The sequence below is a fragment of the Triticum urartu genome, chromosome 5 (assembly GCF_003073215.2).
Source record: "Triticum urartu cultivar G1812 chromosome 5, Tu2.1, whole genome shotgun sequence".
In the NCBI taxonomy this organism is placed as follows: Eukaryota; Viridiplantae; Streptophyta; class Magnoliopsida; order Poales; family Poaceae; genus Triticum; species Triticum urartu.
This window is the reverse complement of record NC_053026.1, coordinates 398639389-398658432: the sequence shown is the minus strand read 5'-3', so window position 1 is coordinate 398658432 and position 19044 is coordinate 398639389. Positions and strand designations below refer to the sequence as shown.

The 19044-nt window shown below is 43.6% G+C and overlaps 1 protein-coding gene and 1 long non-coding RNA gene across 2 annotated transcripts; one reads left to right on the top strand and one right to left on the bottom strand.

The window, feature by feature from the left end:
- The first annotated feature begins 529 nt into the window (after positions 1 to 529).
- On the top strand, positions 530 to 2669 carry LOC125509269. Its single transcript, XR_007284021.1, has 3 exons — positions 530 to 833; positions 1604 to 2027; positions 2210 to 2669. It is a non-coding gene; the product is annotated as an uncharacterized LOC125509269 (long non-coding RNA).
- Positions 2670 to 8105: 5436 nt separating this feature from the next.
- LOC125507059 (F-box/FBD/LRR-repeat protein At1g13570-like) lies at positions 8106 to 11755 on the bottom strand. The gene is made up of 5 exons (XM_048671752.1): positions 11745 to 11755; positions 10823 to 11645; positions 9603 to 9749; positions 9219 to 9498; positions 8106 to 8591 (listed from the first exon to the last, which is right to left on the bottom strand). Exons 1-5 carry the CDS (start codon positions 11753 to 11755, stop codon positions 8569 to 8571), a joined length of 1284 nt encoding a protein of 427 aa, XP_048527709.1. The 3' UTR covers positions 8106 to 8568.
- Between the last annotated feature and the right edge of the window lie 7289 nt (positions 11756 to 19044).

Below are 19044 nucleotides of genomic sequence, written 5' to 3'. Positions count from 1 at the left end.
TTTTTGCCTACATTCTCAACACCTTCATCACACACGTATGTTGCCAACAGTGAGTCTATGAAATTACTTTTGTTAATCATCTATCCTAGTCCCTGGCTAGCTCATGGACGGTGAGAAGTCAACATTGTTCGCGTGCACGGATGAAGAAAGAAGAACAAAGGCTTCTATGTGGGGTCAAGTGCATTTGGGGGGTTAAGTTGAAGGGATGGACTAGATCGACAAAATTTTAGTTCCCTAAAATATGGGGAATTAAAGGATGGGGAATTAACTTATGTGGGATGGGCTAGATCTCTTCTACATCTACATCTATTTTCTTCGACTATTTCTTCTTCTACTACTACTACTATTAAACAATCGAACAAGAATTTTTTTATGTGTACCCCACAGTTAGACCCACAACACTACACAAACCAATCTGTACCGCACAATTAGACTCACAAATCTTAATCTAACAGCCATCATTAATCTAATAGCTCTATGGGGTGCAGTTAGCAATTTCCCTTGACTGACCATACTCCGTCCGCAGAGGAATGTTTCACACACTGCGCCCGCGACTGCGCATACAACGCTCATTCCTCTATTTGGTTCGTGAAGCCGTGATGAAACCCTTCCTTGTCTCTCCCTCTCGATCTGCGCCGCCGGCTCCCTTCCCTCGATCTACGCTCGGCTCTTCCACTGCGGCACAGCAGGGGAAGAAGATGGGATTGGCGGGCGAGCGGCTGCGGGGTGCGAGTGGCCTGTGGCGGGCGAGGGCCTGCGGGGCGGCGAAGAGGGGATACTCCGGTGGGCTACCAGCAGCGGCAGAGGCTTAGCGCCTGCTTCTTCTCCTGAAGGTATGAACCGGCCCTTCTCCCACCTTGTATATTTGCAGCTTGTCCCATCTTTCCTACCCAGCCGAGAGAGAGATGGAGAGGATATTGAGATGTCACTCATGGCTATTTTGAATTAATTTTGTACCTCTATGTTGTTCAAACAACTGGGCTCACACCTGACTGCCATAAGAGCAAGCTGAAAGTGGTGTAATCGACTGTAATCCAGCGAGAAGCTGGGATGAGTCTTCCTGCGCACAGCTGTAATCGACTTATGCAAATATACAGTTGCAATACTATTAGTTTACAATGAAAACATGTCCAACCAGCTTAAATCTAGCAATACTTATCTGGAATGGAATGACGTGTCCAGCCAACTTAACATATTCTTTTAATTCTACATCTCCAACTAGAAAGCAATCTTTTGCGGGGAAATTAGTTGTAAATTAAATTAATAACCGGGAAACTGTCTCTTCTTGGAATGTTATGATAAAAATCAACAATTTTAAGGATGGAGATCTGCTTCAGTTGTATGCTCTCTTGTAGCAAGGAAAGTGTGCTGGGTGGTTTATCTTGTATGTGCTTGGTTATGTCTTAAGGTTCAAACGAAAGAAGTACTGAAAGTCTGTTCTGTCCATGCCACCAAACTGCTAGATTGAACAACTAGCACGAGAGATTCATTGTGCAACTAATGGATAGTTTCGTTTTTAGATCAAAAATATTTCCTACAATACTTGTTAAACTACTTCAGAGTGGAATTAATGTAGCTCTTTTGGTTCCCTTATTTTTTTCAGGGTCATCGCCAACTCACTGCTGCTCATAGAGGTGAGTCAAATGCTGTAACAATCTCTGTCATTATTTTGCTGCTCAGGTAGGAGTTCGAGAAATCATGAATTACCTGACAGATAATGCAACCAAAACACAGGAAGAGAAACATATATGGTGATGATGTCTATCATGCTTTTGCAGGTAGTAGTATGCATCCACACAATTCAAATTCATGTTCTGGAAGGACATTGACCAACTAACCATGTATTAATTGTATAGTTAAATTTGTTGTTTTACTTCTATCCGAACTGAGTTCTAACAATCAATATTTGATTCTGCTACACACTTCCAAGGACAGTTACAACAATTCTGGAGCATGTATCGTCCTCAATCCTCTGATTTTGCTACCATCATTTCCATAGTATTCAAGATGTAAAACCTCGACCTGTGGTACGTGATTAATATTGGGTTCCTAAGCTTGAAATGTTTATGGCATGAATAGTACTTGATTTTATCATGTTTACGTATCAATTATTTTTGCTAGAAGACTACCGTGAGGCGTATCATTTTAGTATGGTACTTATATCTTAGGGTATGGGAAATAATTGTATTAAACTATTTTTTCCGTGTAGGCTACTATGATTTGCAGGAAGTAATTGTTTCCGATGAAGAGTTAGATCTAGGCGCCATGGATGACAACAATTCAGGCTTTTAACTAAATATTTTGTCATGTCCGCAATCGGCTGGTTCATTTAGCCTGATATATATCCACATAACCATCAGATAAAATATTTCATCAAGTAATTAGTGGAAATATTGGATATAGAGAATCAGCATCACAGTTCGGAGGAGCTTCATTTCTCAAACTTTCTGGAGCAGATCATCTTGGTCATTTTCTAAGGATGGGTGCTGGACTTGGCACATTTCCCTGAGAGGATTGCTTCAGCAATAAATGCTGGTTTTTTTATGGAATTATTTATTTGTATTATGCACCGCTACCAATTTTGATTTTGTTCTCTGGTAATCTACAGAACATGAATTCTAATTGTGTCCAACCATAAGGGCGGGACGAATCCCTCATTTTGTCATGTATTTGTTTTTCTCTTGAGTTTCTTTGAAAGAGATAGTTGTTAGGCTCGGCAAAACCAATAGAAAGTAGGAAAAAATGAAACATCCGGATGCCGTTACCTTTGAAGCTGAAGCCCTTCCTCACTTTGCACTGCTTCTAGCCCATTGATCATTGCATTGTCTCTATTATCCGTCTTCTCTGCTTCTTTGCTAAAGCTTACCCAGCTGGCGCTAGCACATGCTGATTTCCATCCGCATGTACTGGCAGGAGAGGTGAGTGGTGCTGTGGGTTGAGGAAAATGATGTACAAGGGGAAGTCAAGGAAAGAGGTGTTGCCCTGAAGGATCTCATCGAGCGTAGGCGCGAGCGTGCGCCCGAAAGGGATGAGGCGGTGGAGGGGTGTCGTTATTGTATACAAGACATGACTTCAAATACAGAAGACGTGTGTTGCACGTGCAAGTTTACTAGTCCTAATAATAAAGCACGGATTGACTTTATCGGGTTCACCGTCACAATACGCTTTCTTCTCATGTCATAATATGCTTTTACGATTTGTATAGACAAAATCGTAATATAAATGAGGTGGTACTAACCCGCGCTACAGATTTAAGTTACTACAGTAAAAAATTGTTCCGCTCGTTCACAGGAGATACACGAGGAGGTCGGCGACCTAGGCAGCAGACGACGGGGCAGGAGGCGGAGATGGCGTGTGGTGAAGAGCGCCAGGGGAGCAGAGAACGGCGGTGCCGCTGCAAGAAGATGACGGCGTGCTGGACGGCCGGTTGGAGGAGCGAGTAGGCGGAGAGGAAGGGAAGAAGAGGCGGTGGGGTCCAGCCGTCCCGTCGGCCGGCGGCGAGGGACGCTGGCAGGAGTGGCGGATGGGTGCTCACGAGATCTAGCCCCGTTCTCGGCGGCAGGAAGGGAAGAAGAGGCAACGGGGTCTGTCTGGCGACGACGGACGCCGGCAGGAGCGACAGACGGACGCTCGGGATCGAGCCCCCACCTCAGCGGCGCGAAAGGAGATCGGGGTGAGGGAGAGAGCCGTCGAAGGGGACCGGGAGGGAGAGAGAGTTGGGATTGAATTTTTTTTAGGCAAAGAGTTGGGATCGAGTGGCTGTGAGGGGATGGAGCGATGGCTCCTGTGCAGCTAGGTTTAGAAGGGTTTAGGCGGGCCTTGGTTAGGAGATGGGCCGGCAGGCGCTGGTAGGCCCAGATGGGCTGGAGGAAAAACTAGGGAGAGAGAGAGAGAGACAAGGAGAGTTGGGCCAGCCTAGCGCTGCTGAAGGTTTTTATTTTCTCATCTCAGAAAAGAGAAACAGATGGAGAGGAGAGAAAAGAAAATATTTGAGATAGGACTAGAAGTAGACATCGGCTAGCTCATCTGTTTTACTACCTAGGTGCTATATAAATGTACTTATACCGCTCAGGACCTACGAAGGGCTGGCAGATACAGGACGCGGCGGCATCAGCTGTTGCCTCATGCATATGCACACAGATCCAGACACGCTGGTGTACTTGAACGGGAAACGTATACGACGAGGATAAATACCAACGCATCCTCCATGTCGAGCACCCGGACACTGCATTATTTTCAGATCAGTCACTTGTGGACATGCCACAATCTATGCAACACGCATGCAAGTAAGCAAGCCCCATGGACAAGATGCATACAACTATGGTAGCAAGCAAACACACGTTTGCACACGACCTAATAAGTGCAGGTATGCAATCGATTCCTATTTCCCTTTTCGCTTGGTATATATTCAAAAGAAATTGTAATTTTTTTATTAAAAGCACTCACTCTTTAGATAAGAATTATTCACAAGCAAGCACACACTCTAATTCTGTGTATATATGCATCACACTAGCATCCATCACATAAAAGTGTTTCTATATGCACCATTCTTCTGATGTTCATGTCTCACATAACAGGATTTATTTTCTTATGTATAAGTATATCATGCATGCACACGGGATAACTTGCAATTTCATAGAGCTTTGTGAGAAGATTGCCCATAAGAAAATTGTCTGCGGTTTAGAAAGTATAATTATGTGTGTTTCCAGTTAATGAACCAGTCACAACAGTTGAGCAAATATCCCAGATCCTTCTGTCCCTGGCACTACATATATGTTTTGCATTAATCATGGACAATTAGTACACCATTGTTAGTGGATAGCACCTGAAATAGTGGGTGTCCAAATAAAATAAAGAAATTGGAAATCAAACAATGATTTGGGTGAAAGTACAATTCTTTTTCATGTTAGAGAAACTGGATACTTATTTGGCTAGGGGAGTGCCATATTTTCCCCCCTTGCAACGCACGAGCATATGTGCTAGCATCCCAAAGAATCGTATTGCTAATTGATCCATCAACCATATACACTTAATTATCTATGTGGTTCATTTATGTCTAAAAAAATCCATTTGGTTCATTTAGCTGCATTGTCGTCTGCCGCTTGGTTTATCGCAATTGTTGTTTAACCAATAGCGAAGCACGGGCAATGGGCATGTGGTTTTTTCTCCCGTTGCAACGCACGGGCAATTTTTCTAGTATATCCTAATGTATACAAAAATGAGCAAGGAAAATTGTAGATATATAGACCCACCGGAAAATTGTCGCCATCTTCAACATGTAAAAACCAACGGTGCATCGTACACGTAACTCGATGCCATACCTGCTTCACCATGTTGAAGCCAAAAAGTCGTTTAACTGTGGCCTGCAAGTCATCTGACATTATCGGAGAGAGGAGATGCCATCAACGACCATTCGAACCACGGATCGTTGACCTAATCACCTGGAAAGAAGGTACTCCCTTCGTCCGAAAATACTTGTCATCAAAATGGATGAAAATGAATGTATCTAGAACTAAAATACATCTAGATACATCCATTTCAATGACAAGTATTTTCGGACGGAGGAAGTACTAAAAGGTCGGAGAAGGAGATCCACCCCCACGTAGATGCTGAGGAACATTGTCTTGTGGTCTTATTGATGAGACCACGGGTGCCACCGTGAATTGAGGCAGAAGTGTCACGGTTGACAATTCTTTTCTCTCAACCCCAACATTAATATGCCATGGGTCAACACCGTAACAAGTGTCGCGCCACCATGACAAGGATAGTAGATACTTGTTCCACCGTGTTGTCCCTTCAACCGCTTGGGTGAGCGGCATGAGGACAAATAAGCTATACATCATGCAAGCGTGAAGGTTCATGGTCTCTCCTTCTCCTGCCTCCCGACGCCAAAATTGGTCATTGGAGCAAGGGTATGGACGAAATCAACCGTTGAGGATGAGAGTTGTGTGTTGTCTACGATATAATGGTACGATGCCAATCTACATAATATAGCTATTGATTATCATGCGCATTTTTGAAGCACATGTTCTCGTGTCATTTTGAGGACTGACAAACTCAAAAAATAATTCAGAATACAGATGTACTTCCTTCGGTCCTTTTTACTATGCATATTAGAATTGTCTGAAGTCAAATTTTACAAAGTTTGACCGTATTTATATGAAAAAATATCAACATCTGCCATGCTAAAGTTATACAATATGAAACTTTAAGTCATGACACATCTATTGATATTGATTTCAGATTATGAATGCTGGTACTTTTTTCTATAAAGTTGGTCAAACTTTACGAGAATTGACTTCAGTCAAATCTTATATGCGAATTAAAAAGGACAGGAGGAAGTACTAGTACACTGCTATTAAATGTGAATTCACAATTCTTAATCAGACATTAATTTGAGGGTATTTAAAAAATTTTAAGGGTATTAATCAGACATTAAAACCATGAATCCACAATTTTAATGAAAAAATAAGACCACCCAAGGCTTTGCCCTGGAAAGAACTCCATTAAACACTGTATCTATATAAGGGCAATCCCAATGCTCCATCTTGTACGATGTCTTAGCCATGACAACTAAGCAAAAATCTGACATGACATCACACTTAATGAAGAAAGAGAGACTTGTCATATCTTAACTAGATATACATTCTACTCACAAAGCCCATTAAATGAGACATATTTTAAGATACAATGCATCGTAAGAGGTATGTGTATGGGGAGTGTCCTAGATTCTTGATTTTGAAACATCTCAGCGCCTCAAAACAACACGAGCATGTGCTTATATGAGTAAACAGTAGTTCTAAATAATTTAGTCAAGTTGAATTGAAATTAATATTTAACCAAATGAAGTGAACAATAAACCGACTCTCATGGCACCATAATGTTTGATTGGGATCACCTGATATATATATTACTCTTTTCATCGCAAAAAATAATAATTATATACTACTCACTTTGCCTATATTTACATGTCATCCCTACGGCCTCATTCGTCTTGGAGGATTTTCGTATGAAAGAACATAGGAAGAAGGATTCCAGAGGGAAAAAAATTTTATAGATGCATTCGGTTTGTAGGAACGCGGATAGGAATTCCTTAAAAATACTACTCATTTCGTGTATTTTTTAAAGAAACTACACATCCACTCAAAACCCATTTTTTGCATAGGAACGGGGTAAGATAGTACTAAGGATGACAAGTGTCGCCCTATCAAATTTCCTGCACTGCTCCTAATTCTTAAGTTTTGGTTTCCTTCAAATCGAATGAGCCCTAAGCATTAATTTAACCAATAATATACGAGACATGTGTCATAAAACATAGAAAACATATTTGTGGTTGGATGGTAATTGTACCATATCAGAGATCAAACTCCAACTTCGACGAATTATGTGTCCCAATAAGGCAGATTATATTTGCTAAAAAAAGGCGGATTATCCTTTCAGTGTAAGGTGATGTTCTCATTGATAGCAAGATGCATGCGATGCCTTCCTCAATCTTGAGTCTTCGCGACTATGGTCTTCAGTAGGTGATGCATGCGTAGTAGTACTTGGTGTTTCTAAAAGAAATTGTTTAAAAACCTTTTAAGTACAAATTCAAGGGTATAGTTTTCGTGGAGCATTAGTTGTGTTTTGTTGGCCAAGTTAATAATTAAAGTCGAAATGCAAAATAAGTTGACACCAATGTTAATTGGGGAGGAGGGAGTAATCTAAAGGGAAATAATTCATGATCCAAAATATTTGAAGAAGGTACACATATAGATGATTTGAGTATTGTGTGCATGAGTATATTTTGTGCAAAATACCATGTCAGTGCACACAAAAGAGACGTTGAGCTATTTCTCATCTCGAAACATATTTTCTCAAATTCTTTAGACCACTTTTTTACGGTTCGAGGAAATTTGTGCCCTGATAGTTTGATTCTACTAACTCCATCACACCCAATCAGCAAATGTTTCTCTCAATACTCAGCAAATGTTAGTACCTGGCTGTTTGGCCATCCTCGGCTCAAGCAGCCAATGAAACCATGGAGCAACAAACCTTCTCTTGGTACCTACAAATAACGGCGGCAGAGCCCATATGAGCCTAAGACTGGGGGCTCAGGAACAACCTTTATGTTTTGCTAGCAACAGGATAGCAAGTGCAGTTTTTCTTAAGAATGGAAGATAACTCCCTCGGACTCTCCAGCCTAAATTTGCTACAGCCAGTACAAGGATATAATACCAAAAGGCAAAGTGCGCTTCATTTTCAGAGGCCTGAAAAGTCAAACGAAACACGACCCATGTTCGAAGGCGTCTTCTCGCTACGGTATACTACTAACTAGAGTGCTAGACAAAGACAATGAACTTAAACCTCATCGTCGGCTCTGACCGAAGCACCGATGGTAGGCCAATATATTTCAGAAAAGAACAAAACACAAAATGCTAGCAGTCCCTTTATACTCTAACAGAACTGGTTCCTTTTGATAAGCCATTCTCTGCATGTTGCATCTCTGATCGAAGACACTGCATCAGGCGATAGAACTGTCTCGTCGGAGCCACACCTCTCCAGCGATGCCCAGGAGTTGGTCCTGGCCTAATAATACTCTTCTGCTTTACCTGCATGAAAATGGAAACACACTTTATGCAGCTTATCAAAATAAAGGAAATGCAACCAAAATATATTGCACTTCTGCATATACACGAACTGATCGCCACTTGGCACAAATCAACTTAAAATTTTAGCAGACACATGCATGGCCCAGAGGAAAATATCAGATGCATTACGCGAAAGACCGTGCATCTAAGTCAATCACACAGATTTCGCTTAAGCAAGATACAGAATCCAATGGTTTAAGCTGCTTGGAGTAGTACGGCTTTTCAGTTTTCAATGAAATGCAGCAGAGAACAGGAGATTCTGCCCTTGTTAGAAAAAACAACAGGATTGCTATGTCGAAGCATGCATGAAAATGATGCATTCCACTTGTACCCCTGCCGAGGCACTGACCAAACTAAAATAGCGCGAACAACACCAATTTTGCAAACAGCTAAATAACAAAAATACTGATGATCCTTTTTCAGTTTTATTGCTTTGGTCTTTGTACATAAACTTTAATGGAATTGGGCAATGCACCCATAAGACAATAATTTTAAAAGTTAACAACTTCATGCATTTCATTCATAGTTTTAAATAGACAACGAGAATACATAAGATGAAATTTATTGTGTGAAATTAAGTTTCCCTACCTTTAAATAAGACCTGAGCTTCAGCTGAAGCCCTTTTGTATGTTAGTAATTCATTTATAGCATCCTCACTAGACATCACAACGTTCCCACCATAGCTAATACATAATGCACGAAGAAGCCTTGCTTTAGAGAGAATGAGCTCTATAAAGCACATTTCATTTCGACGCCAATTAATGCCAGTCATCTGCACAACCTGAAGGTTGGCACACATGCCATCAGTCCATAATGCATTTTGAAACTCTCCATTTGCCTCAAATTTCTGCTCCTCCTTATCATAGATCTTCACATATAAAAGTAAAAAAGATAATTAACCTGAAGTGCCAAAATGACCTTTAAACAATGTTATATGAAATATGCATGGGGATATTCATAAATCAGGATTACCTCTATTTTAAGCTTTTCAAGATTTGGGGCACTCTTTAGTAAGCAAAACGCTAACATAATAGGGGGTTGCTCACAAAAGTGCATACGCAACTTCAAGCTCTTCAAGTTGTGAAAGGTGCACAGAATTATCTTCGGTATCATAGCACTCTGAAAAATAGGACAAAGAGAAAGCGAGGATAATATAAGGACTTAAACTGGATGCATCTCTAGAATCTAGGAGCAATGCAAACGAAGGGACAGATATTGTTTCTAGATAAATAGAAAAGAGATCATAAATGTTCAAAGGTTCAGCACACCATAAACCACACACAAATCAATACATTTTGCAAATGAAAAAGGAAAAATATACATCAGCCTTCTTTATCAAGTTGGGAATTGGAATAATAAAACACCGAGATGAAAATAAATAATATATGCAGGTTAATATGAACCATGTCTGTGGGACAATGCATGTACAAAAACATGATATAATTAAGTACTCCCTCCGTTTCTTTTTAGTCTGCATATAAGATTTGGTCAAAGTCAAACTTTGTTAACTTTGACTAAGTTTATAGAAAAAAATATCGAGATTCACAATATGAAATCAATATTGTTAGATGCATCATGAAATTAAGTTTCATACCATATAGCTTTCATATTGTAGATGTTGATATTTTTTTCTACAAAGTTGGTCAAACTTTACAAAGTTTGAGTATGAACAAATCTTATATGCAGACTAAAAAGAAACGGAGGGGGTATATAACCCGGAACAAATTAATTAGTAGATTGGTCACAGCTAGGCTGAAAGAAGCCAAGCCCAAGGGGCAGACAGGAAATCATTTCAACAGTACAGAGGCCTACATATGTTGGCTCATTTGGGGAGGAAAAAAACTTGCACTTTCAAAATGGAGTACCTAGATCGCGGTTTTTTTAGAGCATCCAAGGACATACAGATAATGATTAGGCTATTTTCCCCCTTTGTTGCATTATGTTTCGTAAGTAATCAACCTTGTGGGCTTGAGGCCAGTTAGGGCAAAGCTATTTGTACTCTATTTTGTGTACTCTAATATGGTTGCCTAATGATATCAGCACAGCTGTGGCAGCCTAGCTTTTCAGACAGATTAAAGAGGAAAAAAAACTCCCCATATTCCGATATAGGGCATTTTAACTAGTTTCGGATTGATTCTGCGAAACAAGAGACTCAAAAGATAAAATAAGCAACTGGGGACATAAGCATTTACCGGTGCGTTGAATGAGACGACCAAAAGCTTCCTAACTTGAACAAGCCCGGAAAGAAACTTGGCAAAATCGTTGTGAACAACATTGTCAAACCAATCGATGACTGCAGAATTCAGGCATGTCAAGTCCTTGAGGATCCAGCCATAATAGTTCTCTGAACAAATAGTCAAGTGCCTGAGATTGGGCGCCCGAATCACCCATTCTCTGATGTACTCGCCACCGATGAAAACATCTGTAAGTACCAGATAGTCGAGCAACGGGGATGTCCTAATGATCTCCTCAAGCTGGTACTCCCCATAGTCCTCTAAGTTGACGTTTGCGAGGGTCAATTTCCTTAGCTCCGGGAAGGCCACAAAGCCCGCGGGTAGGAGCGGAATGGCGCAGCCGAAGAGGCTGAGGGAGGTGAGCCGGCTGCAGGAGAAGACGGAGGAGGGGAGGGTGGGGAACGAGTCGTTGAAGCTGAGGTCCAGGATCTCGACACCCCTGCGGGCGAGGACGAAGAGCCAGTCGTGGACGCGGCCTGCGTAGGGCCCGTCGAGCTCCGCGTGGAAGAGCCGGACGCGGGCGGGGCAGCGGAGGAGGATGCCTTCGAGGGACCCCAGCCCCGCCGGCGCGCCATCATCGCCTCCGAGGCAGGGGAAATGGAGGTCGAGGGATGGGAGGGCCTCCCATCGGTGTCGCCAGGCGCGGGAGAGCACCGACGTGCGGACGGCGTCGCGGATGTGGAGACGGACGAGGATGTTGTCGAGGGCGTCCGGGGCCAGGGAGATCAGGGCGTCCGCCTCGGCCAGTGCGGCCTCCTTCACGCTTCGGGCATGTTTTTTCCTAAAAAATAAAATACATCAGCCAGCTAAAAAAAACTAGGATCAGTCCATTTTGTGAACCATTAGATGCGAAATCAACGGCCCAAAGCCTTTCTTCAACCTCCCGCACATCTCCTTCCACCGCTAGCTACCGCCGGCCTAACATCCCCCCCCCCCTGCCCCCCGCATCGAGTTTTTTCTCCGACGAAGCCCCACCACCGTCCCCATCCTAAAGCCTAGGATGGATAATGGGGTGATGACGGCGAGCCCCTTCCTTCTCTCCGGCGAGGCCCTTCTCCTTCCTTCATTCAAAAATTGACTAACCCCGAATTCAAAATTCAGTTGACCAACATGTAGCTAAACTGATAAAATAATCGCCGGGAAATCCTCACATGTTTATACTACTAAGTATGGATACAAACAGGCAAGACAAGGGATTTTTTTTACTTCAGATTTTGATTTCATTATGGGTGTTGAATAGGAATGCAAATAAACTCAAAGTTTTAAATAACCAGCTACAACTATAGTCACCCTATAGTGGTTTGAGCAGTGTGCCGCTAAATGGTACTCCCTTCGTATCAAAATTTAAGACATTTTTAGGCTAAACTAGCCCAAAAACGTCTTATATTTTGGTACATACAATTGTCCGTAAAGTTACAAAATAACAGACTATAACTATTTGAACCGAGTATCGCTGCTATTTAGCATAGCTGTGACGCCCCCGATTCAATCGTACACTAATCATACACGCAAATGTGTACGATCAAGATCAGGGACTCACGGGAAGATATCACGACACAACTCTACAAATAAAATAAGTCATACAAGCATCATATTACAAGCCAGGGGCCTCGAGGGCTTGAATACAAGAGCTCGATCATAGACGAGTCAGCGGAAGCAACAATATCTGAGTACAGACATAAGTTAAACAAGTTTGCCTTAAGAAGGCTAGCACAAACTGGGATACAGATCGAAAGAGGCGCAGGCCTCCTGCCTGGGATCCTCATAACTACTCCTGTTCGCCGTCAGCGGGCTGCACGTAGTAATAGGCTCCTCCCGAGTAGTAGTAGTCGTCGTCGACGGTGGCGTCTGGCTCCTGGGCTCCAACGTCTGGTTGCGACAACCAGGTAGAAGGAAAAGGGGGAAAAGAGGGAGAAAGCAACCATGAGTACTCATCCAAAGTACTCGCAAGCAAGGAGCTACACTACATATGCATGGATAAATGTGTAAAGGGCCATATCGGTGGACTGAACTGCAGAATGCCAGAATAAGAGGGGGATAGCTAATCCTGTTGAAGACTACGCTTCTGGCCACCTCCATCTTGCAGCATGTAGAAGAGAGTAGATGGTAAGTTCACCAAGTAACATCGCACAGCATAATCCTAACCGATAATCCTCCTCTCGTTGCCCTGTGAGAGAGCGATCACCGGTTGTATCTGGCACTTGGAAGGGTGTGTTTTATTAAGTATCCAGTTCTAGTTGTCATAAGGTCAAGGTACAACTCCAAGTCGTCCTGTTACCGAGGATCACGGCTATTCAAATAGATTAACTTCCCTGCAGGGGTGCACCACATAACCCAACACGCTCGATCCCATTTGGCCGGACACACTTTTCTGGGTCATACCCGGCCTCGGAAGATCAACATGTCGCAGCCCTACCTAGGCACAACAGAGAGGTCAGCACGCCGGTCTAAATCCTATGGCGCAGGGGTCTGGGCCCATCGCCCATTGCACACCTGCACGTTGCGAGGGCGGCCGGAAGCAGAACTAGCCCCCTTAATACAAGAGCAGGCTTACGTTCCAATCCGGCGCGCGCCGCTCAGTCGCTGACGTCACGAAGGCTTTGGCTGATACTACGATGTCGAGTGCTCATAACTGTCCCCGCGTAGATGGTTAGTGCGTATAGGCCAGTAGCCAGACTCAGATCAAATACCAAGATCTCGTTAAGCGTGTTATTCTGAAATAACCACGGACGCTGACCAGGGCCAGGCCCACCTCTCTCCTAGGTGGTCTCAACCTGCCCTGTCGCTCCGCCACAAAGTAATAGTCGGGGGCCTTCGGGAACTCGGGCCCACCTCTACCGAGATGGAGCCACCTGCCCCTTCAGCCCCCAACATCGGAATCACTCGCGGGTACTCCTACGAGCCGACCCGACTTTAATCACCACAAGTATCATATATTATGTATAAGTATATACCCATGACCACCTCCCAAGTGATCACGACCCGATAGTACAACATGGCAGACAGACAAGAATTTAGGGCCACTGATGGTAAACTAGCATCCTATACTAAGCATTTAGGATTGCAGGTAAGGTATCAACAGCTGGAGCAACAATGACAGGCTATGCATCGGAATAGGATTAACGGAAAGCAGTAACATGCTACACTACTCTAATGCAAGTAGTAGAGAGAAGAGTAGGCGATATCTGGTGATCAAAGGTGGGGGGGGGGCTTGCCTGGTTGCTCTGGCAAGAGAGAGGGGTCGTCAACACCGTAGTCATACTGGGTAGCAGCGGCGTCGGTCTCGATGTCTAGCGGGAGAAGAGGGGGAAGAAACAATAAATATAATGCAAACAAATGCATGACGATGCATGACATGACTAAGCACGATGCTAGGTGTGCCCTAACGCGGTACGAGGTGGTACCGGTGAAGGGGGAAAACATCCGGGAAAGTATTCCCGGTGTTTCGCGTTTTCGGACAGATGAACCGGAGGGGGGAAGTTGCGTGTTCGGTATGTTAGGGATGCGTGGCGGACGAACGGTTTGCGTATCCGGATTCGTCTCGTCGTTCTGAGCAACTTTCATGTATAAAGTATTTTCATCCGAGTTACGGATTAAAAGATATGATTTTCTAAAGATTTTAAATCATTTTCTGATTTTAATTAGTTATTTAATTCTAACATTATCCAAAACAGTGAATGATGACGCAGGCATGATGTAGGATCGAAAGTATGTCTAGAGGGGGGGTGATTAGACTACTTGACCAAATAAAAACTTAACCGTTTCCCAATTTTAGTTCTTGGCAGATTTTAGCTATTTTAGGACAAGTCAAGCAATCATCACATAATTCAAGCAAGCATGCAAACAGTATATTGGCAGCAGAAAGTAAAGCATGCAACTTGCAAGAATATAAAGGGAAGGGTTTGGAGAATTCAAACGCTATTGGAGACACGGATGTTTTTCCCGTGGTTCGGATAGGTGGTGCTATCCTACATCCACGTTGATGGAGACTTCAACCCACGAAGGGTAACGGTTGCGCGAGTCCACATAGGGTTCCACCCAAGGGCAACGGTTGCGCGACTCCATGAAGGGCTCTACCCACGAAGGGTCCACGAAGAAGCAACCTTGTCTATCCCACCATGGCCATCGCCCACGAAGGACTTGCCTCACTAGCGGTAGATCTTCACGAAGTAGGCGATCTCCTTGCCCTTACAAACTCCTTGGTTCAACTCCACAATCTTGTCGGAGGCTCCCAAGTGACACCTAGCCAATCTAGGAGACACCACTCTCCAAGAAGTAACAAATGGTGTGTAGGTAATGAACTCCTTGCTCTTGTGCTTCAAATGATAGTCTCCCCAACACTCAACTCTCTCTCATAGGATTTGGATTTTGTGGAAAGAAGATTTGAGTGGAAAGCAACTTTGGGGAAGGCTAGAGATCAAGATTCATATGGTAGGAATGGAATATCTTGGTCTCAACACATGAGTAGGTGGTTCTCTCTCAGAACATATGAGTTGGAATTGTGTATGTGTTCTGATGGCTCTCTCCACGAATGAAGAGGAGGTGGAGGGGTATATATAGCCTCCACACAAAATCCAACCATTACACACAGTTTTCCAATCTCGGTGGGACCGAATCAACAAACTCGGTCGGACCGAAAAGGTAAACCTAGTGACCGTTAGAGATTTTCGGTGGGATTGACATGCAACTCGGTAGGACCGATATGGTTAGGGTTTGGGCATAACGTAATCTCGGTGAGACTGATTACACAAACTCAGTGAGACCGAATTTGGTAATTAGCTAACCAGAGAGTTGGTCAGGCAAACTCGGTGGGACCGATTTGCTCTTTCGGTGAGACCGAAAAGTTACAAAAAGGAAACACTGAATTTACATTGCAATCTCGGTGGGACCGATTCGCTCTTTCGGTGAGACCAAAAAGTTACGAAAGGGAAACAGAGAGTTTGCAATCCCATCTCGGTGAGACCGAGATCCCTATCGGTAGAACCGAATTGCTAGGGTTTGGCAGTGGCTTATGACAAGTGAAACTCGGTGGCGCCGGATAGAAAGAATCGGTAGGACCGAGTTTGGCTTAGGGTTTAGGTCATATGTGGATATGGGAAAGTAGTTGAGGGTTTTGGAGCATATCACTAAGCACATGAAGCAAGAGGCTCATTAAGCAACACCTCATCCCTCCTTGATAGTATTGGCTTTTCCTAAAGACTCAATGTGATCTTGGATCACTAAAATATAAAATGAAGAGTCTTGAGCTTTTGAGCTTGAGCCAATCCTTTGTCCTTAGCATTTTTGAGGGTTCCACTTTCACATCCATGCCATGCCAATCATTGAGCTTTTCTGAAATAATCATCTTGGAATAGCATTAGCTCAATGAGCTATATGTTGTTATGAATTACTAAAACCACCTAGGGATAGTTGCACTTTCAATCTCCCCCCTTTTTGGTAATTGATGACAACATATAGATCAAAGCTTCGACAAATGATAATAAGCATGAAATATATTGTCGCTTTGAGAAGTATGTGATAAGTAAGAGCTCCCCCTAAATTTGTGCATATTTAAAATTTGCTTTGGACTGCAAATGCACAAGGAGTTAGAGTCATGGGTTACTCTTCCATGTCACATACATCTTGATGGAGCGCTTAAAATGATAAGAATGAAATATATGCACTCATCACCAAGAAAAGTGAATGATCATATAAGATAGATAAGATAATAGCATTAAGCAAGCATTAAGTGTAGCTTATGATCAAACACATGATCATCAATGTCTCACGAGCAATGACATAGTATCTCAAGCACTCAAAAGCAAACAAAGTTCGAAAAACCACCAAATAAAGCAAGAGAGAAACAAGCAACACACTCTCTCTCTCTCTCAAAGCCTATGATCTATACATTTTCTCACCCTTTGGCAACAAGTTACCAAAAAGTTCCTAGAAAATGCATAGTGCTAGATCGACGCTCAGGCTTGATCTTCTGGTGGTGGTGGAGTCCGGATCACTCCAAGGACAAAGGCTTCTGTAGACGCTGAAGTAGACGCTGGAGTTGGAGCTGAAGTAGACGCTGGAGCAGGTGGAACTGAGGCTGTAGCTGGTGCAGAAGTGGTGGCTCTGGGGTCAGCAACTGGCACTGCAGACGACCTTGGACCTCGTGGCACTCTGGCAAAGGCATCAGTTGTAGTCCTGCCTCTCCTCTCCTGCATGTCATCCTGGAGCTGCTCCACTGTAGTCTGAATCTCTGTCACCTTGACATCCAAGTCATAGAACTTTTGTTCCATGATTCTCTCTAGGCTTGCCTGGTTCTAAGTTAGGGTGGCTAGTCCTTTCTTAATCCGCAGGGTGGATGCAATCAGGTAACCAAGCTGCTCTTGTTTGGTTTTCAGGAAATATTCAGATGCCTCCTCTTAAGTAGGCATCTTGGCAGCTTTCTCCTTCCTTGCCTTCTCCTTCTTTGCTTGTGCTTGTGCAGACGATGGTTCATTCTCAGTCATGACAACTTGATTGTCCTCAAAATCTGGACGGATGGGCAAGTGTTCCTTGTCCAACAAGTATATGCCCGTGTCCATCTTGGAGTTAATGAGCTCCTGAATTTGTGGGGCATATCCACAGCTCCTCTTCTGGTCTGCTGCTGTCCTCTTGATTGTCTCTACCATGAGGCTCATCACCTTGAACTTCTGTGGCACACCAAAGATATGTAGCAAGTTGATCGTGTGGCCTCTGATCATCTTGTGATCACCTGACTTGGGCAACAAGGTGTGCCTCAGTATCCAATTTATGGTTGGCAGCCCTGATAGAAGATAATGCACTGAGCCAAATTTGAAAGTTTCAAGAGCCTCGTTTGGAATTTCCTTGTACATATTGGACATAGAGTTGTGGTACATCTTCTTCTTGGCATAAATGTCCAAGTCATCTGCTTGCTCCTCTACGGTATTGATCAACTTTGCCCATTCCTCAACAGTTGATTGGTACCTCGTACCCTCTGACATCCAAATTATCCTACCATCTGGATAAAAGTGTGCTGTGGAGTAGAATTTCATAATGAGCTCCTTGTTCCACTTTGTGAGCTTCTGCCCAACAAAGTCTGCTACTCCACAAGCATTGAAGCTGTCATACACTCCAGGGTAGTACTCTTCGTTTTCCTTGATGTACTCCCGATCAACCCATCTCATGTCACAAACTATGGGCTTCTTATCAAGTAGCACTGTCTCATAGAAATCTTGCTGTTCCTTGGTGTGAAACCTGTAATCCACAGCAGTTCTCCTCCCTGAAGCATACGGATCTGCTTCTCTCCACTTCCTCAGCCCTGAGTCTCTCCTGAGCTTCATATCCTCAGTCACAGGATGAGCATCGTTGTGGTCTGGGATCTTGGGCTTGAGTTTTCTGAGTACTTGCTCTTCATCATCTTCTTCTGCAGCTTCAGGCACCGGGGCCTTGTTCTTCTCAGCAGCAGGTATGCTTCTTGTATTCCTCTTTGGTGCAGACTTGGGCTTGGAGGCAGCTTTGGGTGCTTCTTTGGGCTTAGATGTGGCAGCCCCTGATCTTATAGCATCACCCATAAGCTTAGGTGCCTTAGGTGCTGGTGCAGCAACCTCTTCTTCTTCCTCTTCTTCCATGATGGAAGCCTTTCCAAGCACTCTGGCTACGGTCTTCTTGACCCTTTCCTTTCTTTTCTTGTCTTCAGTAGCAACTGGCTCTTTGGGAGTGGGCTCAGTTGAAGCTCTGGCCTTTGACATAGGCTGCCTGCCTGCTGGCCTTTTGACTTTCATCCCTGGCTTTATGCCTTGAGCTGGCTCAACTCTCTTTGATGTGGCTTCCTCTTCTGCCACATAATCTTCATCCTCAGAATCTGAAGTTCTCTTCTTCCTCTGTCTGGTGGCAGCTTTAGGCAGATTGCTTGGGGTACTCCTGCTGCCATCATCTGAAGAGCTGGAGGGACTAGTCCCCTCACTCATGTGCACTTGCTGTTCTGACACATTCTGGTTGTCACTCTGATCTGACATGATGAACAAGCTGACTGCTGACCCTGTGAATAGTTTATAGATGAGGTAGAGTGGATGAGCATCACAAAATGCAGAGATTTTTGCAAAAGAATGATCCAAAAACTTAGTTTTAGTTTCCCACTGAAATCATCTCGGATCTACCGATTTTTAAACTCGGTGATACCGAAGCAGTTTTGGCACCTAAACTAG

Excerpts from the sequence above, each read along its gene's own strand:
- LOC125507059 (XM_048671752.1), bottom strand. Across the intron at positions 9,750-10,822 it reads TCGTCTCATTCAACGCACCG|AGTGCTATGATACCGAAGAT; the intron begins GTAAATGCTTAT and ends CCTATTTTTCAG. Across the intron at positions 9,499-9,602 it reads TTGAAAAGCTTAAAATAGAG|ATCTATGATAAGGAGGAGCA; the intron begins GTAATCCTGATT and ends TTATATGTGAAG.